Below are 19028 nucleotides of genomic sequence, written 5' to 3' on the forward strand. Positions count from 1 at the left end.
TACTTGTGTCTTCTTGTGTGTTTTTAGATACCAGTGCTGCAGTTTTATACTGTGACTGAAGTCCTTGCTCAATCTGGTGGTGGCAATTCTGAGTATTTTCTAAAGTTATACAAGTAGGGATGTAGGTTAGTTCAAGATGAATTCAGGTCATGTCTTCCCTAGCAAAAATTTCTGGGAATATATCATTACGCCAAACTGTCCCTCTTCTAATGTCCAGAAACAAAAGAAGAAAGTAAAACTAGCCATCAATTCTTCAGGCTTACCAAAGCACAAATATTTTTCCACTGTGGGAGGAGTTAAGAAGTTCTTCCTTGACAGAATATTCCTATCTTGAGGAAACAGCACAAAAAGCAACCCAAGAGGACAGATTCCAAGATACTGTAGATCTTTCTAATAAAAAGCTGTGATGAGTCCAGAGGAGATGATTTAACTCACTTTTATCAAATTGTCAGACATTAAAATAGCATTCAACTTTAAGGTTTTTGCCATTTCAGCAAGGATTCTTACAAAAAGGTTACGTTCACTCCAAGATACAAAACTCAATCTACAGAGCATCTATCAAAGGACAATCATCTCATACGTATAAAACACTAATCCACAGCATAGAATCCAGCAGTTGATGTATTTAAATACAAAACCCCACATCATTTTAAAGACATTTGCTTAAAATGGTTTTACTATATGCACAAGGTAAGGCAGAAGTCTCCTTACATATTGTATAATCTCCCTACGGTGTTGGTTTTTTTAAGGACTAAGTTGTATGTACACAGAAACTATGTTCTTCAGTCTTCTGCTTACTGAAACTGCAGCCGTGAACACTCACTCATCTTTAAAACAAATCAAGCCTCAAGAGAGAAGATTAATCTGAGGTAAGAACCCTATAGGTTGCCTAATCTGCAGAAGACAGACTCCTAGAACAACCTACAGAAACTAATGTAACTGTTGCCCTTACACTCTTCCAGTAAGTAGTTGTTCTACTGAGATCTCTTCTCTCCCTATGCAGGAGCTTGTTACAGAAAACACAAGCATCTGTGCCATTCGCAAGTTAGGTGTAGAAAGGCTGACTAATATGCCAAGTGCTCTCGGAACCGAAATTCTGAGCCGGTATTTTGCTGTTAAAAGGAAATGGTTTTGATAACAGTCCATTTGACACTGTCTCATTGAACGTGAATTGCAAAACAGGCCTAGAAATAAAACCAGTTTTGATGCTGAACAAATGAAACAGCCAAAGGGAGAAAGGGATTGAAGTTAAATTAGTTCTTTCAATCCAATCTATGCCACGCACCTGGAATTTAGAGAAACAAAATTCTATCAGAACCTTCGTACAATTTCTCTTAAAAGCCTAGAGCAACTAAGACTGCTTACACTACTCTGGGTATTCCTGGAGACATGATGACACTGAGGGTCACATCCCCCTCCAGCAGCAGCAGGTCAGCCAATAAAACCCTCAGCACATTTCAGCCCGAGCTGTGGAAACACCAGCATCAACCTAGCTTATGCACATAACTGCACTTGGCGTTGGCAAAAAGCATCCTGCTGAAAAAATGAAACAAAAATAATTTTGTGATTTGTGGGAGCTGACAAAGACCACAACTGCTAGTATCTTGCTTCTGCAGAACATCAGTAGTACATGTTTGGATGGCACTCCCGATGGGCGCGGTGACTCTTAGCTGTACTCTGGCTTCAGCCACGAGGTGAGCAGGGACAGGCAGACATACAACTTTGGTTTACTGCTGGCAAGCCTGCTTGGCTGAGGAGGGGAGGATCACATAGCTTTAGGTGATGCACTCTCATGACCTAAAGGTCTAAATCTTTGCCAGCTTAAAGCGAAGGGTAAAAGGAGATGCATTTTCCTGAGGCAGTTTCTCCCAAAAGCTTGCTGTTTTGCTTAACAGTGAGAAAATAAGCCCCAAAACCAGAAAATGCAAGAGGCCCAGTATGAGTTGACATTTATTCACTGCTAACACCTAAAGATTTACAGATACCAACAGTAGCTTTTCTCACCTAGAGAGAGACAGAAATGCACACCCACTGCCCACCTCAGTACTTTTTCAGGCTGTATGGCAGACCTAGAACCGATTTGGCACCTGAAAATGGCGGGGAATTCCACACAGCAGAGCTTGTGCGCTTGAAGTAGCGTGGTTTGCTTTTGTAAAAGATGTCCTCCAGCTTGGGGCTTGCAATCACCCCAAAGAGTGCATCAACATCGGGAGGGTTGTAGTACTGGTGCATTACAGCTTGGCTAAGCTGATTCCCTGGAGAAACAAAAGATTAAATTTTCACTAATTTTTTTAATTGAAACTGCTGTGTAGGCTGTTGCATGCAATATGCCCCTGCTCTCCTCATCTCTAATCACGCAGAGATTGCAAATGGGAGAAATCCTCCAGTATTTGATGTTTTAAAGCACCCTGTTTAAACCTAAAAGTTCACCATAGATCACTTGGAGGGTGAATATTGTGGCTAATGAATTCTGCCCAGGAACTGGAATCAGTTTGCAAGAGGCAAGGTTTCTCAGCTTTTCTTCCTGCAGATACCACTAGTTTCCCCACAACTTCTTAGCTCCCTGGGGTAGGTGGAACATGAGATCATGGAACAGAGTATTTCAGAACCAGAACAACAGCCGGTCTGAAACCTGGTCCATGACATCTGGCATTACTTTGCTTTTTCAAGCCAAATCAACGTCAAGCAGGCTCAAGTCCAGAGCAGTAATGCACTAGTACATTCCTTTCACATTGGCAAAATAACACTTAGCAGCTCTGTTAAGGTTGTTTAAAAGAGTATTTCTTCCCCAACATTGTCACAAGATGATCCCCAAGTGGTAGAGGAGCCCTTGACTCAGCACTCCAGCTACAATGCTGGAGTAGTACTTTTAACTACAGCGCGCAAGTAGGAGGAACCAGACAAAATCTTATACCAGGTCTCACGATCTGATGGAGCAAAGCTGCAGTAGGGTTTGTTGGGGGAATTTTAGGATAGATGTCAACCTGCTAACACATACCAGTGGCCCAGGCAGGGATGGGCTTGCGAGGCTGGCTTTCATCATCAGTAGAGTCATCGCTGTTCAGATCCATTCCATAGTTGTCTGGATTTACTGGGGGGGGCTTTGGATTTTTCTGGGCCTGTGGAGTCATCTGATATGAAGTGCAGACAGGTGAATTCTAGAAGACAAAGATATTCCACAAGCTTTAGATGCAATAGCAATGTTACACTTCTGTGTTGCAGCAAGACACTTGTTGACTGTAATAGCTCAATAATTCATTTCTTGTTTTACCACGTAATTGCAAAACCTGACATCTGGCAGTTCTAAAGTTTTGATCCAAGTTCTAAAGTTCTGACCCAATTATGACTTTGCATTGCCTTCTCCTGTTCAATTAGGCTGCTTAGTTGACTACATATGACATTAACAAGCTAGCAATAGATGCATCTACATACAGCAGTTCAATTGGAAGCAAGGTTTAAATAGAGTTGTTACATCCTCAAAGCTGGGGGCGAGTAACATGCTTTAAATATTCTACAACCAAATTTCTGGGCTTGTTTAATATTAATCTGATTAATACCACATAGTGAATACACACCTAACAACTCAGGACAAAGCGCATTATAATTTTTATGTGAACAGCATGACTAAGAAATGCAAGCGATGAAGAAAGACCTAAAACTGCAAATTTCACCAATTGTGAAACATCTCTCTAGAGAGTTGGAAACAGTTTTTCTTCCCCATAAGAGGCTGCCTTCATGGCTTTGCATCTGTTAACTCATATTTCACTGTTTTTGAGTTTAAAGATTAAAATATATAGCTTTGCAAGGAGATAAAGATTCATACATTTATTCTCAATGTTCAGGACATACACATCCACCGGCAGGTTTTTCTTCTAGTTCCATCAGTGGCAAGGCCCACACACAATACCGTTCCACAGACTCTGCTGCCATCCTGCAGCTGTTCCCAAGTTTGAACTTAAATAACGCTATTTCAGCATCTCTTTTGCCTGTGAGGTTCATTCAGCATTTAGAGGAGAAGCTTAGAAAGGCAAGCAACTTTAACATCCGCTGTCTTATCCTAACAACAGGAAAACCCTGACAAAGACTTGCTGCTTCCCTTCCCTTCTCTCCTCTTCTTTCCCCAAAAGTCATTTAAATACACAAGGCCACCAGAAGTCAACCTCAGATAGCCTGGAAAGAAGTTTACAGAATTCCTTCATTATTGAAAAGGAATATAAGCAGCAGAGGGTAAAAGTGCCTGTTGTAACAGCACGTCAATGCTGGAATCAAAGTTCTCTGATGTCATCCCTTAAAGATATTTCACCAGAGAGCACACAATTACCTCTTTGTTTTCTAGGTGCTGTGTTTGGGCTTTATCTTTAGCCTTTTGTTCCTCTGGCAGTTTCTTCTGCTCTTGCTCCTGCCTCCTCAACTCTGCTAGCCTCTTCTCCTGCTGAGAAGCCAATATCACAAATAATCTGATTAACTAAACTATGCTCTTAATCCAGGCATCTGGGTTTTTTGATACGCAGAAAAATATCTAAGCATCTAATTGCAAGTCTTTGTTACTTGTGATGCTAAGGAGCACTTTGAGCACAGTGCAGACAGTGAACAAATACAATGCAACAGTTGAGCTTTCCTCAAAGCGGCACAGACAAATTGACCTTCCCATTTATGAGCATCAGTTGCCTTCCTCTGATACGGCAGCAACCTCATGCTTTGAAACACTTGCTACAGACTTTATCTTCAGGATATAAACAACAGAAACCAGCTGACCATCTGCAGATGGAAAAAAACTATGCTACTGATCTTAGCTTCTTTTTAGCCTAATAAACACTATTTTTAGAGGCTAAGTCATCCCCTTCTACAGTAACCATCTCAAAAGGGTCCAAACAACTTCACCCTATGAATGCATGCTTCTTCCTACCGAATCTAAAAGAAATCAAGAGGCTGCTAACTCTAACAGTACACATTTATAAAGAGGTGAAATAAATCCCACCCAGTCTTAAGAGCAGGACAGGTTGTACACAGGTCTACACCATCTGCCTGTCAACTTAACAAAGCTAACCGACAGAGCGAGGGGCTTGCTGGGCAGGCAGGATCCCCACCAAAGAATTCAGCTTCCTGAAGGGCAGCTGCACAACTGCTGTCAGCATGCTAATAGGAGTGACAGTGATTTTAGGCAAATGTTGGACAATTTCCAACCAACTATTCCAACCTTCTGTTCTTTCTCCTTTTGAAAGTGCAAGTTCTCACAGATCTTATATAAACCAAAAAGCAAGTCCAAACAGCAAAGGGTTTGCTACCAATTCCGAGCAATTTCTGTGTGCAAATCCTTCAGAAGGGACATTCCAAAAGCTACCTGAACAACACCTGTGGGATTCATGTCTGCTCTGGTGAAAACGCAATGCTGCAAGTTAAGCAAAAATCTGACCCTATCCAGCTGCAGCTGCTTTATGTAAATAGCATGGACTGCCAAAGCATCAAAAGTTCCCTCTTCACCACAAGCAAAACCGCCCACTGAATCGATGCTGGCATGACTGTTGCAGAAAATAACCTGACAAAGCCTACAGTCTGTGCTTGTGGTTCTGCTGAAGGTGGCCCAAATGTAAAATTTAGATGATGCTTCTGAAAAGTGTGGGATTAATTATGGTTTGGTATCAAGAGAGGTAGATACACCAGGGCACAGAAAGGGGAAAAAGCCAAAAACCTCACTTCAACATGTGCTTATCTGTCCTTTCCTCTTGCACTGCTGCCATCTGAAGAGAGCAAGCACAACCTTCTGAAGCAGACAGAGAACAGACTCTGGGCACAAGCACCTTTGGTTGGCTCAGGCTGAGGAGTGCAACTGACTCATCAGGGTTCCCAGCAGCTTCACAGCGAAGCTGCTCCTAACAGTAACAGCTACTGGAGTCAGATCCATGTGGCTCTACTCATCTACAAAAAGACCATACATACTTCTTTCTTCTCCATCTCCTTAGGGAGCTGTTCTTTAGCAGCCAACACTTCCTTCTGCAGGTGAGCAGCCTTCTCCTGCTTTTCACGTAGCCTGAGAACCAAAGCAACAGACCATTACTCTCAAAACTGGACAAGGGTACCCTCCCACCCAGTGCCTGCTGCAAACCACTCTTTCTCACAGCATGTCAGGGCACTCCCCACCACAGTTCCTATATTATTGAGCCCAGAATTTCCTCTTGGCAGCTCAGTACCCATGGTGGTCAGCATGACTCTGGACAGCACAAAGTAGCTCTTCAACTGCTTGAGCCTTTTGCTGCTGCCCTCTGTGTCTGCTTCTTTCCAAAGTCCCAGCAAAGAATTTAGTACATAAATGGATACCGTCTTACTTTTCTGCCTGGATCCTCTCCTGCTCCTTCTTCCTCTCCAGCTCTCTCTCTGCAGCCAGCTGTTTTTCTCTCTCCTGTTCTGCCTGTCTCTGCTCAGCAATCTTCCTGGCACGTTCCTGCTCCTCTTCCTTCCTCTTCTGCATTAGTTCTCTGTGCCGACGTTCCTCCTCTTCCTAGTAAGCCAAACAAGACAATTACTTACCTTACATCATACAGGAACAGGCTCCAGAATAAAGGAGCAGGAACACCTTATTTGACCCAAATCCCTAGCACATATAACTACACAGAAGAGAAACAACTCAGGGCTAAAGTCCCAGTGCTTTCAAGGTAGGTGCATCATCTCTCCAGCTGTTTCAATGCTGGCCTTTCCTGGCCCACAATGTACCCACGTGCCTATGAGCCACCACACTCTGGATCTCAGGGACAGTTTTAAATAAGAAGTTTTAATACTTGCCAATCCACAAATTAAGGTCTTTAGTAAGAATCTCTCCAGAACTGCGGAAGAAATGTGGGTCACAATCACCACTAACAGCTGACAGCATATTGTGAGAGGAAGCAGGAAGCACAACACTGCAGAGAGCTTTAAGGACAAAGCCCCTTCGCTCCACTAATTTTCACTTGGTTTGTCTCAGTACTCCTGCTAGATTCCTCCCTTCACCTGTGGCAGACTGCAGCCATTCTGACTGCATGCAGGATGACAGGATGGGCTCCAGCACAGACCTGCTGCAGTGCTTTTTGTTTTCTGGCCTCTTCATCATGCCTGCGCCGGGCCTCTGCTTCTTCCATTTTCTTAGCAGCTGCTTTCTTTCTGATCTTCTCCTCTGCCAACCTTTCTTCCCTCACCTAGGACACACACATCACTAGCTGAATACCTAAGTCTCAGATGGGACAGTTCTCTGTGGATGTGAAACATCACAGCAACAAGTCTCAAAGATGCAGAACTCCCACCCTCTCACAGAGCAAAAGTTTCCTTTTCTACCACCAGGAGCCAATGGGACCTGTGCTTTATTTTCAAAAGGTAATACTTACTAGGGAAACGTCCCTTTTACATCTCCACAGGAAAAGCTGATCCTATTCTGGTATTTATGCATCTAATACCACAAAAGCTATCAGAATATATTCTCAGAACCATGAAATGAGAAAAGCAGATGGAGATAATTAAAGTAGACAAATGACTGCTATGTGCAAATTGTCTGAAAGTCTCAGATACAAGAAAGGGCATGGAGGAAGTATGTTTATTTTCACCTTTTCATCTATTAGTCAGATGGGAGAACTTCAAGTAGATTAAGCCTCAAGGCCATTAGGCTGGCTTTATCTACTTGAAGTTCTTTTCCCATCTGACTAACAGAGCCTTAATAAAGCCCATTTAGATTCACAATTCTGGAAAATAAGAGGTTTCATTTGCCATTTGCTGTAACCAAAAGAAAGGCAGTCACTCATAATCACCAAGGTTCTGGGAAATTCTTTATTCAACTGCTCTTCAGTTCATTCTCTAGATGTTAAGCAGCCTCAGTTCCTCTCTTTCTGGAAGGCACTCTCATGCGGCATCATCTACCTCAATAGAATATTTATTCTCCCAAATAAACTCTATAGGTATATTGGGCCTTACCTTCTCAGTTTTCTCATCAAACAGAGCTATCTTCTGCTCAATGCGCCTTTTCCGCTCTTCCTTTATTTGCTCTGCCCGTTCCCGAGCTTGCAACACCTTGCGCAGGTGCTCCTCACGCTTCCTACAGGACACAGTCCAACTTCATCATTGCAGTCCAGCTGAATGAGCTCCTTACAATCCAAATACATAGCCAACAGACACAGCTCTTGGGCAGCACGAAATTCAATGAACCAAATACACCATTCATTTAAACATTAGCAATATTTCTAACCTCCATCTGAGACAAAGGACTTCAGACAAAATGCTGAAGAAGCAGTTGGCTAGGATAAATAACTTTTTATTAGCATTGTAGACAGATACTATGAGAATAAATACTGCCTTTGTGGTGTGAGAGCAAGCAGACAAGAACTTATGCTGCATGTATGGACTCTGCAAGATAAAAGACCTAGAAAGAGGAACATACAGGTGCAGAGAAAACAGTCCAGACAAGGAAGAAAGCATATACTCACAGCTTTGCCTCTCCTAGTCGCCGTTTCTTTTCTTCCTCCAGTTTTTGTTTTCTCAGCTGCTCAGCTTCCTGTTTTTTCCTTAGAGTCTCTAGCTTCTGTCTCTCCTTTTCCTGAGGCAGATTGAAATGTGATTATACCCACGTGCCAGGGCTCCCTTCTATGTCAACTTGCTCGGGTTAAGTAAGGGCTCAGAGATAACACCAAGGAACTGCAAACTGCAGCCAGAACCAGGGGATAGTAACAACCCTGAAACAGAGCTTAGGTGGCCTGTGATGTGGCCATGGATGTTTGGGAACAGATGTGATAGAAAACAAGGCCTCACAGATGCGCCTATGGACTTGCTGGAAGCTGGCATGTCGAGGTATTTATTTAAATATTTATTTAATATTATTTATTTAGTATTTAATATAAATGCTTGATATTATTAAATATTTATTTTAAATATCGAGGTATTTAAAAAAAGGTATTTATCTTTGAGAGTGTGAGAAGAAGCTAGGACGTTGAAAGAGAAGCATCAGCTCCTGAAGTCCAGGCAGCTTCCACAGAGATTGCAGACAGCCAGCACTGACTTACGTTGGTAAAAAGAACCAAAAAAAGCAGTGCTAATGCTTGGCAATGATACCAGCTTCCTGCAGTGAGCGCAGGGGACAGATGGTGCTCTAGGAAGCACCTTGCTTGCTTCAGCTCAGAGCTCCCACTGGCATCTTTGCTTCCCACAAAGCTTTATCTCATGGTAAACCACCACCGTTTAGACAGAGTGCTTACAGCTTGTTTCAAGCACAGTCAGCCCTGTATGTCATCTAGACAGAAATACAGGGCATTTTTCTCATTTTTCTAAAATGAGTCCAGCTAACTCAGCCTAAGTATACTTCGATTAGAAAAGGAAGATCCAGCTATCACTACAATCACAGCAAACAGATTAAGATAAACAAATTTAATGCCAGATTTGATCCTGCAGATGTCTAATTATGACAGCCCTGGTCTTAGTACAAACCCATTGATAAGTACAATGAAATAGTTGTGATTATCTTATGCTGGACTCCATGCTGGAAATTGTTACTAGCATCCAAACTGGCTAATTTAAAACTAACAATTACATCTTAACTGCTCTGGTGCTATTTAGTTATGTGTATCACCCACATGGAAAAAATCCTGAGGGGAAGCTGTGTGCACTGGAATGAAACCTAAAATATAACATTCAATGAACTGACACCAACAAAGGATGCACCAGTCAGAAGACTTCTCGTATCACATTAGCTCCTTTGCCAACATAGACATTAATGTCAGCAGTGAGACTGAAGCTTGAATCCTTCACTACTTCCTAACAACAGACTTCTCTTACCTGCTGGAGTAGTGAGACTCTAAGCCGTACAGCTGTGATGGCTTTAAGCAATACAAAGAAGTTTTGATATTAGGTTGCCAGATACAGCCTAGATACAAGTTAGATGCAGGAAAACCAGTTTCTGCAGTACACCCTCCTCTCCCTCCCCAACTCTCCTGCAAGTGAAAACAAGCCCTAGAATTACCTTATTCTGCAGGCAGTTGTTGTGTATGGGAAGCATGAGCAATCTGTGCTCGACATGCCAGCTTCCAGCAAGTCCATAGGCGCATCTGTGAAGCTGCACCCTCATACTTGCCTGACCCTGTCAGAGAGCTATTCTGGTGTAGAAACTACATCACACTGATTGAGACCTGCTTGTCCTTCAACACTGACTTCTCTTTCAGTTAAACACAAATCTAAATGCAGATCAGTAAGAGTAGGGCTGCCCATCAGTGATGCAGGTAGGATTACTGCAAGTCCAGCCCACATAGTTAAATCGGGATGATTTACGACCAAATTGTCCCATGTAAGCGGAACACAGGGAAAACCAACTCCTTTTGGAAATCTAGAACCAGATCTTCTCAAATCCCGTGCACCCAGACTACTCTGCTTGGGGGACAGGAGCTTCCCCTGCGATGCTGTGAACTTCACGGTGGTATTGCACAGGTAGATGCATCTGCCTGCAAACAGCAAAGGTGAAGGGTTTGGTTTTGCTGGTTGCAATAACTCTACTACTTTCATATTTATGTCCATTAGATTTGGACACTGGCATACTTGTCTTGCTGACCCAGCAGTCCTATTCAGGACAGCCTCATGTTTCTTCCTGCTTCAAAGGTCTGAAAAACCTCAGAACATCAGAAGTCTGGATTTAAGAGGCATTTTCTCAGATCTCACTCATTAGATAAGTCCTAGAAATGAGACTTCAGTTCTCAACTGCAGTATTCAAAATCCCCTTGATTTTCATTTCCCAGTTTTCATTCCCAACTGTTCCTTGCTAACACCACAGGGAAATGCTACAGTAATAAAGCTTAGTGTCCAAACTAGAACTCTAGGAAGCTGACTAATCATAATTTTACTTAGTTTATGCAAGTGTAAACAGACAGCTTACATTTACTTCTTAGTTTAATATGGGTTGAAAAGTTTCTTTCACATCTGTGCTTTAACTTAGACACTCATCAGACTGTCATGTACTAGCTTACAACAGAATCTCGTCTTACCTTGGGATCAGACTGGATAGGAGTGTTGTACCTGATAAAAGATTTTATTACTCCATTTTTTCCCACAGAGGCTGGCATCATGAGGAGCTGGTTTTTCTGTACAGTGTGCAAAAATGTTTTGAAAGGACGGACAACCTATGAGAGGAACACCAGAACAATCCTCAGGAACGTGAGTAAGAAATGGGTCTTGGTGAAGTACATCAGGATTACAACAATCTTACTTTGCTGGCTGGAAAGGCAGGGGATGGCGTCTTTCTTCTTGGAGGAGAAAGCCCTCCATCTTCTGCTTGCTGACTGTCATAGCATTCATCCACAGCTCTTTTGTAACTTGGCTTTCTCCTGTCAGAAAAATACAGCCCATCATACCTGGCCAATCCTCCTGATTGTCTCAGGTTTAAAAAAAGGTCATACAACTATCTTAGCTTAAAAGATACTTCATCATGTATGCGCAAGTAGTTATCCAATAACAAATTTCTAAGGTGATAAAAGATACAGTGTAAGTCCTCTTTTCATAGAGGCAGAGAAAACATACATGCGAAAGTTTCATAATCACAGAACACTGAAACCATTTAACAATGTTTCAGCCTTGAACCTGCTCTGAACTGGACTACAGATCTCCAGAGGCAGAAAGCGGAATGGTTCTGTGAACATACCTGGCACTCTGGGGTGATTCTTGGGTCTCCCCTTTCTTATTTAAGTTGCTTTCTGAAAGAAAACATAGTTAGACAGTTAGTTCTATCTGGAAAAAAAAATCCTTTCCAACACAACTTTGAAAGCAGACAACAGATTTAGCAGCCCACTGAACAGAAAAAAAAACCCTGCCATGAATTATGCACAGCAGGACCTTTCTTGCTTTCAGCACACAACTGCACAGCACATTTCAAACCTAGAAATACAAAATAAAGCAAATCTGTCTAAAATAATCTGCGGTACGCAGTTTGCACTAATACAGCTATCGTGTTCCACACAGATACAGAGAAACCGCTTGCTTTAGAAATGGGGTTCAGCTAGGCTTCCCGTAACCTGGAGAACATGCATCCCTCCAGCTTCATTACATCTATGTCCATGGGCTTTCCAGGCTGGCAAATAACTCCAGCACAGAATTTACCAACTGCTGATCTCCTGAAACAAATCCTCACTTGTCAAAGATTAGATTAGTCTTTCAAACTGGCTCTCAAATTAACTAGCCAATCTTTCAAACTTCCCAGTCAGCCTGCCAACAAAGCAATGACTTTTTAAAACTCTGCCACAAAAATCCTCCAGAAGCTACCGTTGTTGCTTGTCTCCTGCAGCTGTTCATTTCCGCTCATGGTTTGAGAGCGAAGTGACATTTGGGGACTTTGAGGATTCTGTAGGAAAAGCAAATAGATTTTATCAGTTCTCACACAGAAACAGCCAATTACTATTACAAATCATGATGTCATTCTGACAAGGACACTGTCTACAATATTACCAGAGTGCAAAACTGCACACATAGTATCAAGTATTGGTACTAGTACCCAGAGTGAAGTCAAAACCTGCAGCTGTGAAAAATACCTCAGGACACCATCTTGATAAATTCCTTAACATCATGCCATCACTAGAAACACAGACATTAAGAGAACACAAGTATCTGCAATGAGGGATGCGCTACTTAAACTGAACAAACTCATTAACTATTAAGCATGAAAGCATTTCAAGCTGGAAATCTGTTAATGCTTGCTGGGCTTCTGGCAAAGGGTCAGGCAGCACGCATTTTACTGAGTAGTGATGAATGGACAAACAGCGAGACAGCAAAGACAAACAGCTCATTTCCTTCATTTATCTGTTTCTATTATGAATGTGATATGCATCGCTATTTGCTGCCTTTGCACTTACACTGCTAGAAAATTCTGTTGTGATAATGGTTTTATATGCCTGCAAGAGGGCAGGCAACGGCTTTTGAAATCTGCACCCTGCTAGCGATACAAGCATTAATTCTACTCCCCAAACCTGCATAGGCTGGCAGACATAAAGGAGTTAGGAAGAGAAGAAAAAGCAGCATGGAAACTTTATGCTCCCCAAATGCTTCTGTAGGGTCTTATCCTAAGGCTAGGTACAGGAAGCACCTTGTAGCCCAACAGAAGGGCATAGATCTGATTAATTTGAGGTTAGGCCCGAGAAGAATCTGGTCTTTAAAAGACAGCATGCATACAGATACTGCCTTTATATGTTCCTATAGACAAAGATATTTTCTGGTTTGAGAAGGTTGCGGCGTCACCACTTTTCCACACTGCCCACAGCTCCCAAAGGAAGCCTGGCAGAAATAAAACCTAATTTGGTTTGCCAAGAAAACTCTGGATAGATAGATAGGGTAAGGTAACGCGGCAACATAGGCTAAGAGTGGGACAGGCCACAAGGTCCCACTCTCAACATCAGTGGTGTAGAAATAAAAGCTGAGGATCGAGGATAGATTGAATGCACTGCATGGACTAGACTGTATTTATAAATTCCTCAGGGTACAGAAACAAAAGAGATGAGTCCTCTATTCAAATCTGCAAAGCAGTCAATTTTGGTTTGTTTGCTTGGTTTTTTTATTCTCAACATTTTCCCTTTAACTTGTTCCACAGTTGTAACTCGGGCAAGCTAAAAGTCCAGGGACACTAGAAAAACTGAGTTTATTTGAACTTTCACAGGCTGTCGTGGTTTCAGCTACAATACTTGTAACCAGTACGCATGATGGAGCTCTGCTTTCCTGGGGACGGCCAAACACTTGCCTGCTGATGGGAAGTAGTGAATGAATTCCTTGTTTTGCTTTGCTTGCATGTGAGGCTTTTGCTTTATGTATTAAATTGTTCTTATACAAAACCTTGAGCTTTACATTCCTTTCCAATTCTCCTCCTCATCCCTCTGGGTGAGGGGGTGGTGAGCGAGCGGCTATGCTGGCCGGGGTTAAACCATGACACCGGTCCATGCACAAGCACAGCCGTAACAGCAGGTATAAGCTGTGCTTGTTTACAGAAGCACTTAAGGCCACAGAGCTCTGCTCCATCAATTCAGTCTTTGCTTATTGAATACTCAAGACAAAACATTGACATAATCCTGGGATTTCTTCTTCAGGAGGGGAGTGAGAATAGTGGAGGGACATGTTTTCGACCTGAATGGCGTTTACAAAATTCTGTGGTTTTCTTAAGACAAACTGACAAATTCCGAATAATCTGCAGGACTAACAAAAAGGTCAAAAGAAGCTTTAAAAATACAGAAATAATAATAGTGTACAAACTCTGTCCAACTGAAAAAAGCTTTCCTGAATTATAAGGTTATTTATCTGTATAGAATCAGGACTGGATTTTCATATAGCTGAGCTCTAGCAAGAGGCCAAGAAACAAGAGCCACAAAGCATAACTTGACTCTGAATACTGGCACTGCCAAAGTCAGTATTCATGCTAGTGTGCATCAAGTCATCAGTGACATTTAAATACATTAATGCAACATGGCAGAAAGAACACTGTTTTCTCGTCAAAGCTAGCCTTGGTTTTGAAAGCATCTGAGATTCTAACACCATACCGAAAGAATACCTCTACCGGCATCCAAAATAAGCCTTGGGTCACTTGTGCTCATTTTCCAAATAAAACTTACTGGTTTTCATTTTACTAATCTTGGAATGTTGTGATTAAAACAGACTCTACGATCTCAGACTTTATCAGTCTATCAGAACCAGGGAGGCTGTAGACAGGCTCATGCACATATGCCAGCCACATGCTCTGTGCCTTCTTTATTCAGGGGCTATGCAGCAGGCTGGCAGAACCCAGCAGCCTGTGGCCACAGCTTCCTAACTCCCCAATTGCAAATGAGAGGTGTATTCAACACATTTTGCTCACAAGTCCACACAAACAGAAATGCTTTTGATCTCTGCTCAAATCTTACCAACTTGGAGGGGATAGAAGGTCCAGGAGGAGACCTAGAAAAAATAAAAAAAGCAGCAGTGTTTAACAACATCAAGGAAACCAGGAAGTCACTTGCTACCTGCAAGCAGTGCAATTTATTCCGAGAATGTCACTGTAAAAAAGTCCTCCAAGCAGAATATTAAGGATAAAAAAATATCTTAAAGTAGTCTCACCTAGTTTTGACAACTGTTTCTTCATCCTCTGGCACTGCTCCAGAGCTGGAGACTGCAGGAAAATAAAAAAATGCCTGAGCTATAACATACAGGTGCAGGCCAGGGCTCTTTCTGTAGTAATGAAGTTCACTCAAAACTGCTGAGGAGGTATTTGCTCTGCCTCCTGCCTTATTGCCTACAGTTCAATGCATGCCACTACAAGTAAGGGCAGGTGAATATACCTAAGCAGCACTAGAGAAAATGCTGTCTGCAATTTTAATATAAGAAAACAGATGTTTTCAATTATAGATGACTTCAAAGTGATATTCAACAAGCATACATTAGGAGTGACTAGGTTTAGACTTCAGACTCATTTTGCAGGGCTACATCCAGATATTAGCAGTAGTTAAAACCAGCGTTATTTACAGTCTGAGTGCTGCTTCCTGCTAAGCATTCCATCCGGCTCAATGGTAGCTAGCTTTTAAGTACCAGCACAGCCAGAAACTGTTGTTAATAATTAAGAAGGCAATGCAGCTTCAGCTCGAGTACACAAGGGCAGACTTTGCCTAGTCAAAGCATGCGAGCACGCAGTCTGCTCCCATACTTCCATCACAGATGTTACCGAAGGAAGCACAAACACACGTGCTGTACACGTACCCGTGCAAGATCTGCTGGATCAGAGACACAGCAGATGCGCTCTGCAGTTGATTAACATATTTTGGGCTTTCAAGCATTAATAAGCTCAAGTGGAGCTGACCGAAACATCTCAGTTCCTCTCCTTACACCTGGAAATTTTGACTAGGCAGAAGATGAGTTGCATCAAGTAGTACAGAGGGAAGCAATAGCTTTCCTTAAACCTCCCAGGTAATCCAGATCCAGACTAATCATTTAAACTGAGTAGATAAAGCTATATCAGCACCTCTTCAAAGTTACAGATGAGGAGACTTCCCTACGGTTTCATTTTTTACTGAGGGAGCTTTCAACACTGTGCTTAAATTTATGCAAAATTCCACACTACCCTGTCTGTTACTGGTACAGAAACTAGGGACTGCAGTGCTAGAAAAACATTCAACTAGAACAGTTAAATTGGTATGGAAAAAAACTACTACAGTGCTTATCCAAGTATATCATTTTACAGCAAAAGTAGGATAACTCTGAGAAAAGACATTTTCATACAGCACGAAGCCCACAAAGCTAGAACAGTGCAGATTAAGATGTTACACTAACATTATTTCAGCTGTACTAGTTCTCCCTTCAAAGAAGTATGCTGTACAGTAGAGCAAATCTCTCCTTAACATCACATTGTATGGAAAAGGTTCTCCTGCATCACCTGCATTTCAGGAGCAGTTAACTAGTCCACCATTTACTAGCCTCTTTTTTTTTTTTCCTCCAAGCTGAGGGAAAGAAGAGATGTTATATCCATCACTGTTCTCCTGCAATAAATTTAATGCCTGCATTCCAGTAGCATGGATGAATGTTTAAATAAGTTTGTCCTGGGCCAAAACCTGCATCTGCTGCAAATTGTAAAAGTTTGGAAGACTTGCAATAAGTTTACAAAGTTCAGTTTCAACATTCCCTTCTCAAAACAGCAGATCAACAAGCAGCCAGATTCTGCTTAAAGAGCAGTGAATTTAGCTACTTGATTTCCCAGAAAACACACAGACCTTTGTGTGAGAGGGTTCTGGGCTCTCACAGCAGCAACAAACCCTGTTCACCACCTCCTCCTTAGCTTTCCAGGCTACCACCATGGAAACTCAGAAAACATTAAGGCTGTGCTCCCAGATGATTTACAAGACTGAATTCATAGGCCACAAGCTAGCACAGTTACTGGGTTTCTCTAATCACATAGGTCTCTAGAAAGCCAGTTAGAACAGCCATGCTCAATTGCAGCCTGTCCAGCCTAGGAAGATCAGCTGCTACACCCAAACTGAAGAACCAGCCCCCTAGCATTGTTTTCCTTTGCCAGTGGAAAGCAGCACGACAAAAAGAGCAGAAAAGGTGCAAAGCAAACTCATCTGGTGGCATTCAAACTTACTATCCATGCAACTGGAAGACACGGATGATTTTTGAGCTGCCTTCCTCTTGACCATTGTCCTGGTGACAGATTTGCGGATCACACTTTCCCTCTTGCTAGCTAAAGAGTATTTCTCTGCCAAGGAGGTTCTGTGAATCAGGGAAGTTTTACCCATCAGACTTCTGCGCACTGAGTGACGGCTGAGCCTAGAACCTGTCGGAGTCTCTGGGCTATCCCTTATGGGCTGGGAAGGCTCCTTATCAGACCCCTCCTGCACCTGAGCAGTCTCATCTACCTCCTCTAGCCCAGGCGTTTCACTTAAAATGACTGTACTATTAGCTGCCTTTGCCTTGTTCAGCCAGGATGCAGGCTTGCTTTCTTGTGCATCACTTGCTTCAGGGGTATGAGGAACTATCAGCTCAGTGGCTGCAGGCACAGGCGGTGATTTGGCAACCCAGCTTTTTTCAGAACAATCATCTAAGCTTAAGAGGATGGTTGTGGAGAGCTGTTTCGCTGGTTTAGATGCACTCTTCTGGAGGTCTGTCATCATGTTAACGTGATTACCAATATCAGCTTCGGATATGGGAACCTTCTCTCCTGCTTGCTGGCCAGGAGGCGTCTTAGGAAGGCTCTCTGTGCTTTTAGCAAGTGCTGCAGTCTGAGATCTTGTCACACGTTTTGGTGGAGAGAAGTCTTTGGCCTCAGCCCTGCTGAGTTCTAGGTTTTCTTTATTTCGGAGTCGTTGAGAGCATCGTGCACGGGGTGCCAGTCTAAGACTGCTATTCCTCTTTCTAGATAATCTAATGATACAAACAGCGTGTTAGACTGGAGCTGGACTCAGGAACAGACCAAAGTCCTTCCATGCACAAACGAGAACACGCAGAGAAACAAAGCTAAAACATCTGGGACGAGCCACTCTAAAAGCTCAGTATACACAGAGCTGCAGAATGGGGCTACATAACCGCTCTGAAACACAGAGACACAAAACGAAACTCGAGTGACAACAGCGCTTCTCACAGGCCGGCGGTGCCGTGGCGTTCCCAGGCCGCTGGGCCGAGGCGCGCCCCGGAGTCCAGCCGGACCCTCAATACACGGAAGAGGGGAGAACGCCAGGGAGGCGCTGCGGGGAGGAGACCCCGTGCGACCTCTCACAAAGGATTTCTCCAGCCCCCCCACAGCTGCCCTCCTCCCCAGGCGCTGAGGGGAGCCCGGCACTCCGCTTCCCCCAGCCCGGCCCGCCCCCCGCGGCCTGTAGGGCCGCCTCACGGGGGGCGCCGGCCGGCCTACCTCTTCCTGCCGGGCTCCTGGTTCTCCTCCCGGAGCGCAGAATTGCGCTTCCTCCGCTGCCGGCTCTTCTGCGACGGCGTCTTGGGCATCAGCTCCGGCTCATCGCTGTAGTGGCTGTGAAGGGAAGCGAGAGGCGGGGGCTCAGCGCGGGGGACGGCCGGCAGCGGCCCAGGGCAGCTGGCGGCGGGGGATCGGTACCTCGTGAACATCTTAGCCGCCTCCTCACGGATCTCCGCCAGCCACTGCAGGTCGGTATCATCCACCTGCTGCAGGAGCTGGGCCAGCCGCCGGCCGCACACCGCGGGCAGCTGCGCCGGGCCCGCCATCGCCTCAGAACGCCCCTGTTCAACCGCCCGCGCGCGACCCCGGCCCGGCCCCGCCTCGAATTCAAACCTAGCGCCCGCCTTCCGCCCTGGCGACGTCACGGCCGCGCCAGCCTATCGTCGCCGCCCCGCCCCCCAGCCCGCCCTCCCCATTGGCTGCGAGGCCACACGGGAGAGCTCAAAATCGGCTCCCTTCAGGCCATCAATCCCCGTGGTGGCGGAGGTCTCGGCTTGGAAGGCGGGGCTTGGAAGGGCAAGCAAATTGGCTGCTGGGTTTTAACAGCGGGGGAGTGATGGACGTAGGCGGTGACCAATAAGAGACCCCTGCTTGGGCGCCGCGCTCTGTGATTGGTGGAGGCCGGGGTGAT

General features: G+C 44.0%; 1 protein-coding gene and 1 long non-coding RNA gene across 7 annotated transcripts; one reads left to right on the forward strand and one right to left on the reverse strand.

Annotated features, from left to right (window-relative positions):
* Nucleotides 1–420: 420 nt before the first annotated feature.
* LOC121094648 (inner centromere protein) lies at nt 421–18725 on the reverse strand. Of its 6 annotated transcripts, none has more exons than XM_040608562.1 (18): nt 18536–18725; nt 18338–18451; nt 17072–17850; nt 15058–15109; nt 14865–14898; nt 12250–12328; nt 11633–11684; nt 11201–11318; nt 10980–11114; nt 9968–10084; nt 8442–8551; nt 7933–8053; nt 7044–7166; nt 6324–6496; nt 5941–6028; nt 4322–4432; nt 2999–3158; nt 421–2255 (listed from the first exon to the last, which is right to left on the reverse strand). In XM_040608562.1, the coding sequence occupies exons 1-18, from the start codon at nt 18661–18663 to the stop codon at nt 2041–2043; spliced, it is 2709 nt and encodes a 902-aa protein (XP_040464496.1). In that variant the 5' UTR covers nt 18664–18725; the 3' UTR covers nt 421–2040. The 6 variants fall into 6 exon arrangements, with proteins under 6 accessions (XP_040464496.1, XP_040464495.1, XP_040464500.1 ...); XM_040608561.1 differs by having other exon boundaries at nt 5938–6028; XM_040608566.1 differs by lacking the exon at nt 9968–10084 and having other exon boundaries at nt 5938–6028.
* On the forward strand, nt 8560–13735 carry LOC121094649. The gene is made up of 3 exons (XR_005829912.1): nt 8560–8802; nt 11048–11152; nt 13634–13735. It is a non-coding gene; the product is annotated as an uncharacterized LOC121094649 (long non-coding RNA).
* Nucleotides 18726–19028: the final 303 nt, after the last annotated feature.

This window comes from Falco naumanni, chromosome 10, assembly GCF_017639655.2.
Source record: "Falco naumanni isolate bFalNau1 chromosome 10, bFalNau1.pat, whole genome shotgun sequence".
NCBI classification, from domain to species: Eukaryota; Metazoa; Chordata; class Aves; order Falconiformes; family Falconidae; genus Falco; species Falco naumanni.